The 15,343-nt window shown below is 39.7% G+C and overlaps 2 protein-coding genes across 8 annotated transcripts in view; both read right to left on the minus strand.

Annotated features, from left to right (window-relative positions):
- Window positions 1-694, minus strand: part of LOC127003288 (laminin subunit alpha-like) — a 53,360-nt gene extending 52,666 nt beyond the window's left edge. For 4 of the 5 annotated variants that reach the window (XM_050869756.1, XM_050869758.1, XM_050869755.1 and 1 more), the window contains exon 1: window positions 440-693. In XM_050869756.1, coding sequence (XP_050725713.1) covers window positions 440-664 — 225 coding nt within the window. In that variant the 5' untranslated portion in view covers window positions 665-693. Of the gene's footprint in view, window positions 1-439 lie in introns of all 5 variants that reach the window. The other variant, XM_050869757.1, reaches the window with a different exon arrangement.
- A 272-nt stretch (window positions 695-966) lies between these two features.
- Window positions 967-14,440, minus strand: LOC127003293 (GDP-fucose protein O-fucosyltransferase 1-like). 3 transcript variants are annotated; one of them, XR_007757031.1, is made up of 8 exons: window positions 14,307-14,440; window positions 12,146-12,226; window positions 11,679-11,783; window positions 10,794-11,063; window positions 9,679-10,660; window positions 9,049-9,470; window positions 7,226-7,341; window positions 5,739-5,756 (listed from the first exon to the last, which is right to left on the minus strand). XR_007757031.1 is itself a non-coding variant. In XM_050869764.1 (7 exons), exons 1-7 carry the CDS (start codon window positions 7,991-7,993, stop codon window positions 3,277-3,279), a joined length of 1,185 nt encoding a protein of 394 aa, XP_050725721.1. In that variant the 5' UTR covers window positions 7,994-8,031; the 3' UTR covers window positions 967-3,276. The 3 variants fall into 3 exon arrangements, 1 of the variants encoding a protein (XP_050725721.1); XR_007757032.1 differs by having other exon boundaries at window positions 5,740-5,756; window positions 14,367-14,433; XM_050869764.1 differs by lacking the exons at window positions 9,049-9,470; window positions 9,679-10,660; window positions 10,794-11,063; ... (1 more) ...; window positions 12,146-12,226; window positions 14,307-14,440 and adding exons at window positions 967-3,498; window positions 4,117-4,350; window positions 4,828-4,997; window positions 5,153-5,344; window positions 7,867-8,031 and having other exon boundaries at window positions 5,633-5,756.
- Window positions 14,441-15,343: the final 903 nt, after the last annotated feature.

The raw sequence follows: 15,343 nt of genomic DNA on the forward strand, positions 1-15,343 counted from the left end.
ACATAAGAGCAACTTTAGAGAACAATCTGAAGCAGTAAGTCTTCGGGGGTCAAGGTGCCGCAGCCTCCCCGTAAGAAGGTTACACAAGTCATGATGCCTGATTCCTTCCACCGGCACAGTATTTATCCAAGGCCAGTATGTGTTGTGACCCGAGGGATATCAGACAAGACACGCTCCTCCTTACGGGTGTGGAGAGGGGCATTCCTTAGGGTCATTGAAAGACAGAAAAATATATTATTTTGTAACTAAATCTCCTGGGGGCTTTGCTACCTCGACCTCGCTAAGTCTTACTTTCAAGTTGCATTTTAATAGTTTTAGTATCTAGTGCTAGTGTTGATGTGGAAGAACTCTGAAACAAATAGATCCACGATCTTGTTAACAAATATTTTGCACCAATAAGACCAATCAATCAGCCACTCAGTCACTCCATTGAACTCACTTGTCCTCCCTGGATGAGCGTGCTGGAGTAGCCGCTGTCGGCGTTGGCGCCCACCAGTTTACAGTATTCCTCGGGCCCCGCCACGCCCTCGCCGCACGTCGACGTGGCTGTGATGCGTCGGTTTTCCGCTAAATTAAAATAAGGCGGCGTTAAAACTTGTCCCGCCGCTAGTGTTGTGAGGGCGGCGAGCCATAAGGCCCCCGCGAGGGACCCGCGCCACGCCATGTCTTGCTGCTAACTGCGGGGCAGCTGGGCGGGGCTCCGTGCCTCGGCCGCGGCACCCTCACCCCCCACCCCTCTTTTGCCCTTCGTTTCTGAGTCCTCCCCTCTGAACCTCCTCTTCCTCCTCCCTCCCTCGACCCCTCTAACCGCTGCCCTCGGCTGTTGTCCTCACTTGTCCTTCTCCCTCTCTCTCTCTCTCTCTCGTTTTATCTGTGTACTATACTAGCTGCCATCTCTTAAATATCTATGACAATACTTAATGTTCGAGTTTTCATATTTATCTTAGAGGAAAAATAAACAATATATGGCACCATTCATATTTATTATTACACTTACTTTTTAATTACAGAGAGGCACTATAATTGAGGCAAGAGCATTTGCGAAATAAACCTCTGATAGTATGTTATAAAAATATAAAAAAAATTACTATAATGACGAACATTTGGCTACATGAAGATGACAAAAACGCGTTGCGAGGTTGAGGAGACTGAGAAAGAACATTAACGCGGTAATGTGACAACGACTGGTGATGGGGGGAGAGAGAGAGAGAGAGAGAGAGAGAGAGAGAGAGAGAGAGAGAGAGAGAGAGAGAGAGAGAGAGAGAATATCCCAAACGAGAGCACCAGAAGATAGGACGAATAGGGTAAACTGGCTTTGTCATTACTAAATACAGGACAAAACAGAAAAGAAAAGAAATACATACAACGTAAGCATTATGAGAGAAAATAGAAAAAGATATATATATATATATATATATATATATATATATATATATATATATATATATATATATATATATATATATATATATATATATATATATATATATATATATTGGATTATTAAGACAAGACTCCATATGCTTTCACTTCTAGAATTACTGAGCACTCAGGTAAAAAAGTCTGAATTAAAAAAATAATCATACATAACTGAAACAACTATATCAGTGTATACCTGTAAATATGTATGTGAATAGGACAATTATTTCTTAGCACCAAGAGGACACAACATATATAAAATTTATGGTCTCCCCAGATGAGTTTTATACACACGGACCTTCTAGTAATTAGCACCTTGAGGCCTTCATAACATGTGGGAGGTATGAATGTGTCATGATTCAATGATTCATGTTTGGCAATGGTCTCTATGCCTAACATTGATTATACTTATTAATTTCTGCCCACACGATTTTATTTTTAGCTCTCTTTTTTTCTTACTGTCATAGTTCAGTGGTTCCTTCTCAGCCTTCTGTCTCCTTCTCTTTTCAAGGTCACATGTAATAATCTCCAGCCACTCAACATCTTTTAGCACTTCATAATTTGGCAGTTTAATCATCGTCATACTCATTGGTTTGCTGCCCTGTAACACATCTCTTCATACTACATTCCAAACAATAATCACTGTCATCATTTTAAAGTTAGCGAAGTGAAAACATTAATAATCACATACTGAATAATTAGTCTACACAAGTAATATAAATAACAATAATAATAAATACTGAGTGAAAGACATGCTACAAACTAAATATGGCGACCAAAAATACACAATGGTTAGAGCTTTTGTTCAGGTCAAGCCTAGGGACCTTTTCTTGTGTACCTTTGACCACCATTATACACATCACCACCTCCTCATCCTGCTGTTGGTAACAATGCAGTGAGATGTTATCTGAATACTGAAACAGCACAAACTGATGTTCCATAGAAATATATAATACTGGTGGCTTTTCATATACCACTGTTAACAAAGGTTACCAACACATCCCATGCTCAAACAATATTTCACATATTTCTTCGTCCGTTGAGTCAAAATGACGTCATTTTAGTAATGTACTTTTTTTTATATGACTGCACATTACTGGTACACTCACTGGATCCTTTATACACATGAAAGCTAGGGATTTTCTGGAGGGGGAAGGTAACAAATATTGGCAGATATTTCATATATGCGGTGTCTGTTACCTGACCCTTAAACATTATATGGGCCACCAGTACCTACTTTAGAATTCTCTATAGCATTGTGCTGAAATATTTTTTTCTAGTAACCTCAGAAAGGAAATAAAAGCTTCTCTACAATTTAAACTGAGGCTACCATCATATTTACACACACACACACACACACACAAATTCTTGGAAACTTAGCTCTGGCAGTCACACTAAATAGTAGTGTTCATAATAACACATCATTGTTAACCTTCCTCACACTGCTCAACAGGAAGACTCTCAAATACACATTTTGATCGGTGGGCAGAAGGATATGTTTGCCAACTAATGCACATTATCACAGTAAGTGCAAAGATGGGGAGAAAATTACCCTGGGAAATAGTTGGAGCAATAAAATAGTCAAAACAAAGAATGTTTATCAATCTATATTTTACCAATAATTAATTTCTATACCTCAGTTCAGAATATCCTATCATCCTGCTATGCATACCAGTTGCAATGATGCATAGAAATTGGCAAACATACCCTAAACTTTTGAACACATAAACATATTTCCTATGGATGATGTGGCTATGATTCATTGTGACTTGGGGAAGATGAAACACATTTTCCCTTGCCTCTCCTTGGGACAGGCAAGCCATAAACTTACCATACATTTCCTAGGGGTGATATGGGCTATAGCTCAGTGTGCCTTGGAGCTCCTGCAGCTGACTTCTTCCCTGGCTTCTCTTTCTCAAGTGGGAATGCCCAAAAGGAGGAAGGAAAGCCAGCTGCATCCCTCTCCCGCTTGGCAAAGGCAGAGAAGGACGAGATACAGTTACCAATGTAGTGTTTGGAGCGACCGAGGATGGCAAGGTCAACATGGGGGTTCGATGGTTCCCGCTTATGCACACTCACCTATCAGGGAGACAGGACAGGATGAAAGGGTATGTTTGTGTGTTCATACACACCATTCCAATTAAAGTGATAAGCAGACAACTTACCATAAGTCCTGCATATCACTAAGCTAGCTAAAATAACATAAATGGTAGAACATGCTAGTTTGTTAAAAAAGATCTGAATACTAGGTAAGAGAAAGGCATGACAAACTAAGTTTCAGTAAAAGAACATTAGTGGAAGAAGTATGTAGCCAAGTAAATATATTATGAAAATGAGGTAAAGCGGATGTGTGGTTGACTAAGATCCTGTAAAATAACATAGCTTAGCACAACACAGTCTCCTAAGAAATAATTTTGAAACAGGCAAAGAAGCATAATAGACTGAGCTTCAGTGAAATAATATGTGGTAGTACAATATAGTCCATGGATAAAAAAAATAAGAAAAAAGTTAAAATAAGGCAAAGCAGAGGTATCATATTTATCAACATCTATTCATTTTAAGACCAGTACGTTGTGGGCAATTTGCTTATATAATATTGTTTTTCCTTTAGACCATCTCTTTCCCTATTAAAAATAATACATCTATACTTGGCTGGCAAAGTTTCAAGAGTTCTCATAATACAAAATCTCATAGTACCTTCATCTTCTTGAGGTCCTTGGACAGCTCTGGGATGAGGTGGTCACTGTCTGAGGCCACAAACACACTGGTGGCTCCCGTGCTCTTGATGATGCGCTTCAGCTTCTTCACAATGGTGCTGAGGGAAGGCAGACAAAGCTCCATGGTGGCCTTCCCATGCTCATTACGGTAGCCAAGGCACTGCGGCGCTGCAAACAGGTTGGGACTGTGCTCCACATGCTCACAAGCCCTTACCTATGAAAAGAAAAGAGGAGGCTGTGAGATGCATCCTTATGTCACTATTAATCCTCATCATCACCCATTGCAAGTCCACTGCAGGACAACAAAAGCCTTTCCCAACCTAGTCTATCACTGTCTGATGTAAGTGTAATCCATCCTGTTCCAGGAAAAGTTATAATTTCATCTCCCCAACTGGTTTCTATTGGTCGTTTCTTTAAAATTCTTAGGTTGCCATTTTGTTACTTTGGTGTCCATATAGGTGTGCTAGTTGACTCCTTGATAGTTCACTTGCTCATTACTCTATTCTCTGAGGCAGGGCAATGGACACATGACTAAACAGATTAACCAGTGGTGTGTGGTAAAAGATGATACTTGGATCGCATATAAATATTCATATCTGTGAGCCTGGGTACTGAAGGCAAGACTAACAGACACAGAGGTAATTTATGTTAATCGTTGCCTTATTAATCTACACCCTTGTTTGTCACTCACCCAGTCCACTCCATTGCGAAGGTGAATGCCGACGAAAGGCCCATAGGGGAGGGTGGAAATAAATTCCTTTGCCTTGTTGAGCACATTATCACTCCACTCCAGGTATCTGTGAAGCCCTCTGTTACTTTCCTGAACAGGAAAGCTTGCTGGTGCTCCAGTAAAGGCCAAAACTGAAATAGCACAAATTTAATATCTAAAAAGCTAAAAAAAAATGTTACTTGTATATACTCATGCAAATGTTGATCTCATATAAATGAAAACCCACCATGGTTATGATATGCTAGATTGAGGAATAAATCTCAGCTTTCAACACCCACTTCCTCACCTGGCCACTTGTTTCCTGGGTAAAGCTCAGTCCACTTCTCCGCCATGTTCTGGTAGTGGACATCATAAGTGAGGCCACGATAGAACTCTGACCCCACAAAGTCAACCCCAAATGTGTCCCAGAATGGCCCAAACGGGTTGCCTTCTTTGGCGTTGCAGTCTTCTGAGTTGTGGCGTGGGACATAGCAGAAGGCTGGAGGAGAATCAAGATAGAAGGTTAGTGAATTTGAAATACAATATATTATGTGTTTCTTACTCCATCTTTGTATGATCTCTTAATCATGATACCTGGATTATAATGAACAGAGTATGATATTTACAGGATATTAAATGTTAAAAATTGGTAGTATTAAGCTAATATTGAAGGAGTATTAGGTTGACTCTGGAGTTGAATTTTGGGATATGTGGGCCAAAAAAAATTGAGAACCACTGATGAAGTTCTCTTAATCATGCTTCCTGGAGTATGACATAAGGGACCCACCAATCCTCTCTTCTGGAGGCCACACGGTGCTGGCCAGCTCCTCCATGAACTGGTGCATCAACACCACTCGGTGAAACTTGGTGAGCGGCTTAACCTTGAAGTAGGTGTCAAAGGGAACCTGAATCTGTAACACAAATAACAGAGCAAATATTTTCACCTTCTACACTATCTCAAACATCTACTGCCAAGCATCCTTCTCTTCTCTTAAAGCAGTGAGTATGGGGGATATTTTATTATTATTTTTTTTTTTTATGCCTGGTGTTCCCAATAACTGCCATAAAAAGATATTTGCTTGGTACCCTTTTAACTAGCATTAACATGAAAAGATTGCTAGTTAGTGTGGCACTTTTTTTTTGAGGGGGAGGTGAAATGTATTTTTCTTAAGCAATAGGACAAAAAATTTAATGTTAAACCCCAGCAGTGTTATTGCTCTGGCCACAATCTAAATACCACAAAATAACATAGAATTACCCAAATAATAACCTAGCTACACTCTGTATGACAATCTGGCCACACCCTGACTGGTAACCTAGCCCCCATCATATACATAATAACATTGGTCCTTTAAATATCTTGGAAAAAAAAAGACAATCTGTATTTTCTCGTATTATTCCAGAAGTACTCCCATCTGCCTGCGAAGGACGCCTTTATGTTTTATGAAGTGTTTCGTACACACAAAACACACTGCCACATTATTTTGCCATCACAATTCAATCATTTGTGAGATATTAATTTCTTAAAATATGGTTTGTGGGAATAGATCAAGGAATTCATATCCATTTATTTCATTTTGACTACAGAGCAAATATTAGATTAGGATAGGTTTGATTTAGTAAGGTTAGGTCATATTGTTATTTAGTTGTATCAGGTCAGGTTAGGTTAATTTAACCGGTAAAGATTAGTTTTAATGACGTTACTAATTTTGAAATGCTAACTGTTTATTTCTGGACAAAATATAATGCTGTTTATTATCGAGATAGCATTTTTCTCCGGAAATGACTAAAAGATTGACTTTTCAATGGCTTTTGTGCGCCCGCCGCCGCAGCCACAAAATAGCTCACAGAGAGGTTCAACTTGGGGGACCCATGGGAAATCGGGGATTTTGGGTGGGGGAGCATATTTTAACAACTCCAACCAAACTTTACAACCTGACAGCTAACGGGGGGCTTTGCCCCCCTGGACCCCCCTTCTAACCAGGGGGGGCTGCACCCCCCACATATATGCGACTTATTTCTGCGAGGAGATATTTCTCGCAACACCGGCTGGACTGCTGCCGCGGCCACCGCCAGAGGAGGCTACGCTTTCGTGAATATTATCTCCTATTTTCAACAATAAAAAAATAGTCCTTGAATTGGATTTTGAAAGCGTTTCCATGATTGTTGAACGTTTGTAGAAAAGATATATGAAGAGATAGTGATGTTTCATAAGGTTGGTAATGAAATACTGGAACGTTGCTAAAATGAATCTTAACCATTTAACCTTATGATAAATACATAAGCTTCGTAGTTCACCACTGGATGTTGTCACTGGCAGTTGATGGGTGTACTTCTGAAATTTTACCTTTTCCCCAAGTGTTTAACAGGTGAAACTCACTGATCTGGTGTGTCCGGGCTTGTACTCAACCCATGGAGGCAACACCAGCGTGCGGTTGAGTCCTTTGGCGAACCCCAGCGCCCCCAGGAAGTGGTCAGCCTGGTTTCCAAATCGACCTTCAAAGGAGATAGGCAATACAGAAATTATACCACAGAAATGTTAGTCATTTCATACATTTATCTACATACATTCCAAAGTGGCCTTCTAAATATATAATTTACACCCTTAATATTTGCTGTATGCATGAATGGTAAACTGATGGCATTGTTCGAACAAGTCACTTGCAGTAATGCAAAAATGTCATTACTGAAATGTTGTGGCTGTTTCATACATTCATCTATATGCATTCCAAACCGGCCTTCAAAAGTTACAGAATCACACCCTTATTATTTGAAGCATAATAACCGGAAAGCTTTTTTAATTGTTTGAAGGAGCAGACAATGGCAGTCATGCAAAATTGACACCACTGGATTGTTAGAGCAGTTTTGTCCATTCTTCTACATACATTTCAAACTAGTCTTTAAAATATACAGAATCACACCCTTATTTGTGGTATGCATGAATCTAAACTGGTTAAGAGCAGAAAATGTGCCGCCATAGAATGTCTTAGTGCCGCTTCCTACACCAGCGCACGCGCTTACCCATGCACGGACAGTATATGACGTATCCATTCTCGTCCCTCTCCAGCCCCTCATGGCCAACGACGAGGCAGAAGAGGAGGAGGAAGCGATAACTGATGACGACCCCCGCACCGCCCCGGTCGGCCATGACTTTTGTTTACGTCGTTCACTCATGAATGCAAACGACAAGAATTTACTATACTTTTCTTCGGTATCTTTCACACTGACTTATTTCTTGACACCGGATATAATTGATGCATTAATTAGTAAAAATAAGACGTCCAGGAGTAATGTACCGCTGAGATTGACAAAAGTTACCGGCAAGCCAAAATGCGAGAATTCATATATATAGTTACTTCCTACATGCTTCTATTGATAAAAAAAATAAATAAAATAAAATACTGAGCTTTTATTGACCAGTTTATCAGCAGAAATTGTCCATTTCAGCAATAAATGTGGCGAAAGGTTGAATCTTTTTCGCCGACTTGGCAACATTGTTCTTCAGTTTGTTTATCATTGCTTTATTTCGCGCGGCAAGATTAATTTTTCAACTCGACTTGCCATCTTTCAATATTTTCTTAACATCCATGTATATACTTTTATAAATACACAGGCATATGAAATGTTCGTTATCATTTATTGCAAGCAGAGTGAATCCCATCACCTCTTCAGTTATTGCTTAGTAATTAATATATCATTCTTACGTATCATATACTAAGCTTTTTACTATGTAGAAAGGGGGTTACTGAAGAGATCTGTACATAATACGAGGATAGATACTGACAGATAAAGATTGTGTTAAGAATTATTAATGTAACAGGATGAGGGAAATGGATGCTGGAAATTGTAGATATAAAGGTTTACTGAAGGGAATCTAGAGATTAGAAAATAGTTGGAATATGTATGTAGATAACTTTGGCTTATGTTAATGTATATGGAAATGGTGGATTACATGAATCATAATCATATACACTCTTTGAAAGCTGTTAATTTGACTGGCTGTGAGGAAAGGTTGGTGCTGAAAATGGTACACATAGAGCCAAATTATGGTGGATCTAGAGCTTTATAAACAACACGGTAGGTACAGCTTACTTACCTAATATATAGAGGGTGGATTACAAATAGAATAGTTACATAATTACATTTCTCATGAGACTGAAAAACATTACAATAACAGCACACACACACACAAACTACACTTGCCTCTGTGTATCACCTGACCGCCAGAAGGGCAATGTTCCGTGGAGACACTTCTGGATCAAACAGCTTTTCCAGCCACACCTTGGAGAAGCCACACTCCTTCAGGTAGGCCAGGCGGTCAACCTGAACCATCATCTCGATCACTGGTTGCAGGACGAGCTGCAGGCCTGTCAACGGCTCAATCAGGGGAAAGTAGTGTTTGTAATTTTCATAACAGGAATCTAAGGCTGTTGAAAAATGGTCGTTTGCTGGCTCAGTTGTTTGTTCATCATTGGGGGATGAACTAGTGGTGGTGGAAGTCTCTCCATCAGAACTAATTCTATGAAATTCATAATTTTCAAAGATATCTTTCTTGTACTCACTGAAATCCTTGAAACTGGATTTCCTTACACAGCGTCGTCGCAGCTTTTGCAGAGTAAAACCCTCTGAAATAAGGCAAATAATTCTATTAAACAGTAGTCACAAGTATAATCACTAAAATTACAGTTAGCTGGTAAATAAATAGCAACATTAAAAAGCCAAGGTAGAAATGATAATGAAGGAAATGAAGGAAAAGGAACATGGAATGACTTGTTGTTTAGAAATTCTTAACAATAAAAATAAAAAAATGTGTCAGGATCCCTGCACTCTTACTTTCAACACAAGCAGCCTCCAGAATTCCCCTGTAGGCAACATTCCTCATGTGATATTCATGGTCCTCAAGAGTCTCCGTTCTCCACTTCTGCCCAGACTCCTGCGCTCCAAGCCTCAAGCCAAAGACGCTCATGTGGAAGTTGTTCCGTATGAATATTTCTTGAAGGGACTGACTCATTGGGAAATTCACAAAGTCCTTTCCCTCAGAGACAAAACCTTCATTCTGAGTAGGATCTCTCTTAGTGGAGTGTTCATTTTCCTCTTTGTCATCACTGTTCATAGGGGTTAATACTTCATCAGCATTCACGGGTCTGTCAGTTGCTGTTGGACCCGCACTCATCTTGTGAGAGAAGCGCTCAGCATCCTCTTCTAGGTCATCGCTGCTCTTGGGTGTCCCTTCCTGGACATCATTCACAGGCCTGTCAGCTGCCTTTGGGTGGACACTCATCTTGTGGTAGCAGCATGAGAGGAGGATAAGAGAGGAGGCCTGACTGCAATCCTTAAACACCTTAATGGCAATGGGTGAGAGGTCAGCACAAGCATGAAGACCAAGGAGAGTGCAGGGACTCTCTGGGTCTTTATTTCCACAAAATGAAGGAGATTCACTTACACCTTGACTGTGTGGTGTGTTCCTGTCTTCAGTATTTGCAGCTTCACCTTCACACACACTAACACTTTCTCCTTCGTCTAAATTATCCATAGACTCACTCTTGGTTGCACCTTTCATTCTACGTGTCCTGCCTTGGGGCTTTGTCTGACATGAACATGTGGGATCAAGCTCAGCTAAGTATGATACAAGCTGTCCCACTCTACAGACTGTCTCCACATCGTCTGACAAATGCCAGTTTAAAAAGGTGATTCCCCTACACCGTCCATAGAGTTTCCAGTGGTGTTTCTCAGCACTTCTCATTAACTGTTTGCTGCCCTCAACACCACAAACTTGGGCATGGAGGATCCTATGAATACAGGAGTCTATGTAGCCCTGAAAAAGTGATTACAGTTTAGTTTACATTTTCAAAACCTACACAGAATGCACTAATAGGAACATACTGTTACATAATAAATTAGATATGATTTTATAAGAAAACTCTATGATAAAAAAGGACAGGACCAACCTTTCCACTTCCAACATCCAGGATGTGTCTACTACCAGTAAGGTCTAATATTTTCTTCACCACACCAAGGAGAGTTGTGATTTCATGTTTCTTTTTGGCTGTTAATCCCAAAGTAAGTTCCTGAGGGATCTGAAGGCTGCTTGTCTTGCTATTGTAGCTTGTGCTGCTGGTGGTGCTTCTATAGGAGGCCTGGGGTCCCAGGTCTTGGCTGAGGTAGGACAGTCTATCACACTCTTTCAAAAAATTCTGAAGAGATGGTGGCCAGTGTTGCTGAGGAAGTAAATGATAATGTTCTGCAATATTGGGGGTTAATGGCACATTAACACATAAAATAACTACTTGTTTTACATTTACTGATGGAAAATATTTTAGTGTAATGAATAGGGACCAATGAAGGACCTACAGTAATTTGAATATACTTAGCCTTTAAGACTGACTTAGCATGAACTGCAATGAAACACATCTGCCATGGGAAAGACAGAATGTAAATGCAACAGCTTATTCATTTTTTCTACTTAGAGAATAAAGGAATATTTGATTTTTCTAAAGAAAAAAATATTGCATTTTCTATAATAAAGGAATGACAATACTTCCTGGGAAACAATGGAATGACTAAAATTGCAATTAGAATAAAGAATTTATTAAATTATATAGAAGAAAAAAATACAAGGAAAAATCATGCAGAGGTAGCAAAGGAGGACTATGCGTCAAAATAAAGAATCTTTTACAAATTAATTTGACAATATATTTTATTTGCATATAATAGCTATGTTTTCTAAAGTAATAACTTGACTTTCTGGACACTGTGATTATTAAAACAATAGCTGCACCCAAATTGACATACATACACTTTCATTAGGATTACCAACTTGTCAAGAGACCTACCATAGTGAGGCACTGTGGAAGGCTATTCAGGACATCTAGAGGGAGGTCAGTCAAGGCTCCCTGCCACTCCATTGGCATGTGGCTGAATATGTCCCTTGTGAAGACCTGGAATTATTATAACTATTATAACACAGGATACGTTTGATGGATTGTGTGAAGGAGCCCATGAGCGACAAAAGCATCAATGAATAAATAGTACAAAGTAGAACACAGCTGAGGTGGTTCATATACAACAGCAACCCCATCTAATTTGAAATAATAATACTGAGAACACAGGGTAGGCAGAGATGGACCTAGTCTTCTGGAGGCCTTAAGTTAGATAATATTATTGGGAGTTTCTTATACCTCAAATCAGTTTTCCTGAGTCATGTTACTATTAACAGAACAAACTGGATGGCTGCCCACAAACAGGAAAGCACACACCCAATTTGACAATCTAATAAAAATTCAAAAACATAAAAATTTACCTGAGTCATAGGATAATTGTAGAGCCAATCAACACCCTGGAGTAGGTGAACAATGTCTTCAAAAATCTGTGTCTCCATGTTCTAGCAAAAAAGAAATAAAATGTGGTACTGTTATGAAATGAAATGTATTGCTCATTCTTCTCTAAATCAAATTCCAGAGACCAATGGCATAATGTGGGTCCTTAGGTCACATATTAAAATATTGCAGAATCCAAGTCCACATTTTTGACAAGTCTTTCCTAGAGGTTCCGGGCATTTCCATGGGTAGTTTTATGAGTGGTGGTAGTTTGACCCTGCTTCTGTACAATGGCTGTGAAAAAACACTCATTAAAACCCAATTAATCTCCTTTTGCGCCTTTGGGAACTGTTGATGTGAGAGGCGGTAGTGTCTGAAAATACCAAGCCACAAAGTATCAGAATAAGAACAAAAGAACATAAGGAGACTGCAAGAGGCCGAGTGGCCTACACAGGACAGCTCCAGATTCCACCCCCCTTACCACCTGCCATCCTCATCCATGTAGCTATCAAGTCTATTCTTAAAACAAGCTATCGTCCCTGCACTCACTATGTGATTGCTGAGTCTATTCCATTCCCCCACCACCCTATTACTAAACCAATGCCTGCCTATTTCCACCTAAATCTATACTTTTCTAATTTAAATCCATTAATGCGTGTTCTATCCTGCTTGCTAATTCTCAGTACTTTACTTATATCGCCTTTGTTGTAACCCTTGACCCATTTGAATACTTCTATCAGATCTCCCCGCACTCTTCGTCTTTTTAGTGAATGTAAGTTGAGATGTTTCAGCCTATCTTGATATGGGAGGTTCCTCAGTCCCTGAATCATCTTGGTCATCCTCCTCTGAACTGATTGTAGCAAGATGATGTCCATTCTGTAGTGTGGGCACCAAAACTGGACAGCATTATCTAAGTGTGGCCTAACTAACATTAAATAGAGTCTGAGAATGACCTCTGCACTTTTGTTGGTTACCGTCCTGTTAATAAAGCCTCATACCCTGTTAGCCTTATTCCTCGCACTAATATATTGCTTCCTTAGTTTTAGGTCAGAGTTCACTAACACTCCCAAATCCCTTTCACACTCTGCTCTGCCTATTGCTGAGGAGACTAAACTATATCCGTGTAATGGGTTGCGTGTTCCTACACTTAGTACGCTACACTTGGTGATGTTAAAATTCATCTGCCATGTCTCTGACCAAGCTGACAGTGTGTTGAGATCCTCCTGCAGTGCTCTAACATCCTCCCTTGTCCTAATAGTGCATCCTATTTTGGTGTCATCTGCAAATTTACCGATGTCACTAGTTATCCCATTGTCTATGTCATTGATGTAGACAATAAATAAAAGCAGGCCTAAAACTGAACCTTGAGGAACCCCACTAGTAACATTACCCCATTTGGATTTTTTACTGCTAATGGTAACTGTTTCCTGTCGCTAATCCACGCCTTAATCCAATCATAAACCTTCCCTCCTATTCCATGAGCCCTGACCTTATTTAACAGTCTATGGTGAGGTACCTTATCAAAGGCCTTACTAAAATCGAGATAAACTACATCATAACTCTCAACATTGTCAGCTGCCTCGTATACTTTATTGTAAAAGGATAAAAGATTAGTAAGGCACGACTTTCCTTTGATAAACCAATGCTGTGAGTCGTGAATTAAATTATGTCTGTCAATATGGTCCCTAATACTATCTGCTATTATTGACTCAAGCATTTTGCCTATAACTGATGTCAAATTAATCAGCCTGTAGTTTTGCATAGAAGATTTATCTCCCTTCTTAAATATTGGAATAACGTGTGCCTACCTCCATGAAACAGGCACCACCCCTTTGTCTAGCGACTTCCTAAAAACTTCTGTTAGCTGCAAAAACTTCTGTTAGCTGCTAAGAGATGTCATCTTCCCAACAATTTTGTTGCTAAGAGGTTTGTCATCTTCCCAACAATTTTTCTTTAAACATCAAGGATTTAAACATTGAGGAGGAGACAGTCTGGAGCTGAGGTATTCAAGCAGTGGACAATAACCCCCAAAAAAAGATTGAGGCAAATCCCGAGGAATAGCTAGTATCACCACCAAATATGTGTCAAACGAATACTATTATGTAGAAAGCCAAAATCTATCACATTCACAAACATGGCACTCACTTAAGCCACTAGAATCACGTTAGTTATGCACACAGAGGGTGGCACAGTCTAAGGATTTACATTATTTGCAGCACAGCGGTCCAATGCACAGCAGCAGCAGCACAGCAAACCACCAACACATTATCCCCTAACCGGCAACTCACAGCCACAGAAATTCACGAAAATCTCCCCTTAACACCGTAAAATTGGGTAATATACACGATCACTCCCCTAGAAAGTCGGGTAATATGTGGGTTTTTTTCCCAAATGACTTACGAGTAATTTATTTAGTTTCATAGAGCATGCGAGTAAAAACGTTGCACCTCAAAATCAACAGAAAAGTAAGAAGCAGGCAACTCTAGCAGCTGGATTTGTTTATGTCTTGGAAGGTCATTATTTCAAGGGGACTTGGAATAAGAAAATTAAATCGAGTGTGTAAAAATAAGGAGAGTAAAATGCTAGGCTGAGATGTAAATAGTACGGCCATTACAACCAACAAAGAAGGAACGTTGATGCCACAGGATTTTTGCCAATTTGGTAACACTTTCATTCATTTCTGAGAGAGAGAGAGAGAGAGAGAGAGAGAGAGAGAGAGAGAGAGAGAGAGAATTCGTAGCAGAGATAAAAGAAGTCACACACACACACACACACACACACACACACATATGTAAATAAATGAATTAATAAATAAATAAATAAGGCATGAGTAGCAGTGCTATAGGTATCCCTGTAGCTGTAGCGTCCTTATCAGACAAGTGAATAATACCCATGCATTGAATAATGGGCCACAACTACAAAGGCCAGCTCACATAATAGAGGGACTCATGTAGAATGCTGTCCTTGTGGCAGTTTAATACTTATCTAACGGCAGCCTGGCGGTAGCTGGCAGTGTAGCCTGCAACATTTCCCTCAGATATAAGACGCTCTCCCTTATCCAATGCCAAGAAACACACAAAGGATGATTGTATTAGATTATCAGATTATAATTCACAATTTAGGTTCGGCTGTAGCATCTAATTTGAAAACGAAATCGATAAATAGTGAGAGTGAACGCCTGA

The sequence above is a fragment of the Eriocheir sinensis genome, chromosome 25 (assembly GCF_024679095.1).
Source record: "Eriocheir sinensis breed Jianghai 21 chromosome 25, ASM2467909v1, whole genome shotgun sequence".
NCBI lineage: Eukaryota > Metazoa > Arthropoda > Malacostraca > Decapoda > Varunidae > Eriocheir > Eriocheir sinensis.

Excerpts from the sequence above, each read along its gene's own strand:
- LOC127003293 (XM_050869764.1), bottom strand. The coding sequence starts at position 7,993 with ATGGCCGACCGGGGCGGTGCGGGGGTCGTCATCAGTTATCGCTTCCTC. Across the intron at positions 5,345-5,632 it reads GCCTCCAGAAGAGAGGATTG|CCTTCTGCTATGTCCCACGC; the intron begins GTGGGTCCCTTA and ends ATTCTCCTCCAG. Across the intron at positions 4,351-4,827 it reads TTCGCAATGGAGTGGACTGG|GTAAGGGCTTGTGAGCATGT; the intron begins GTGAGTGACAAA and ends TTCTTTTCATAG.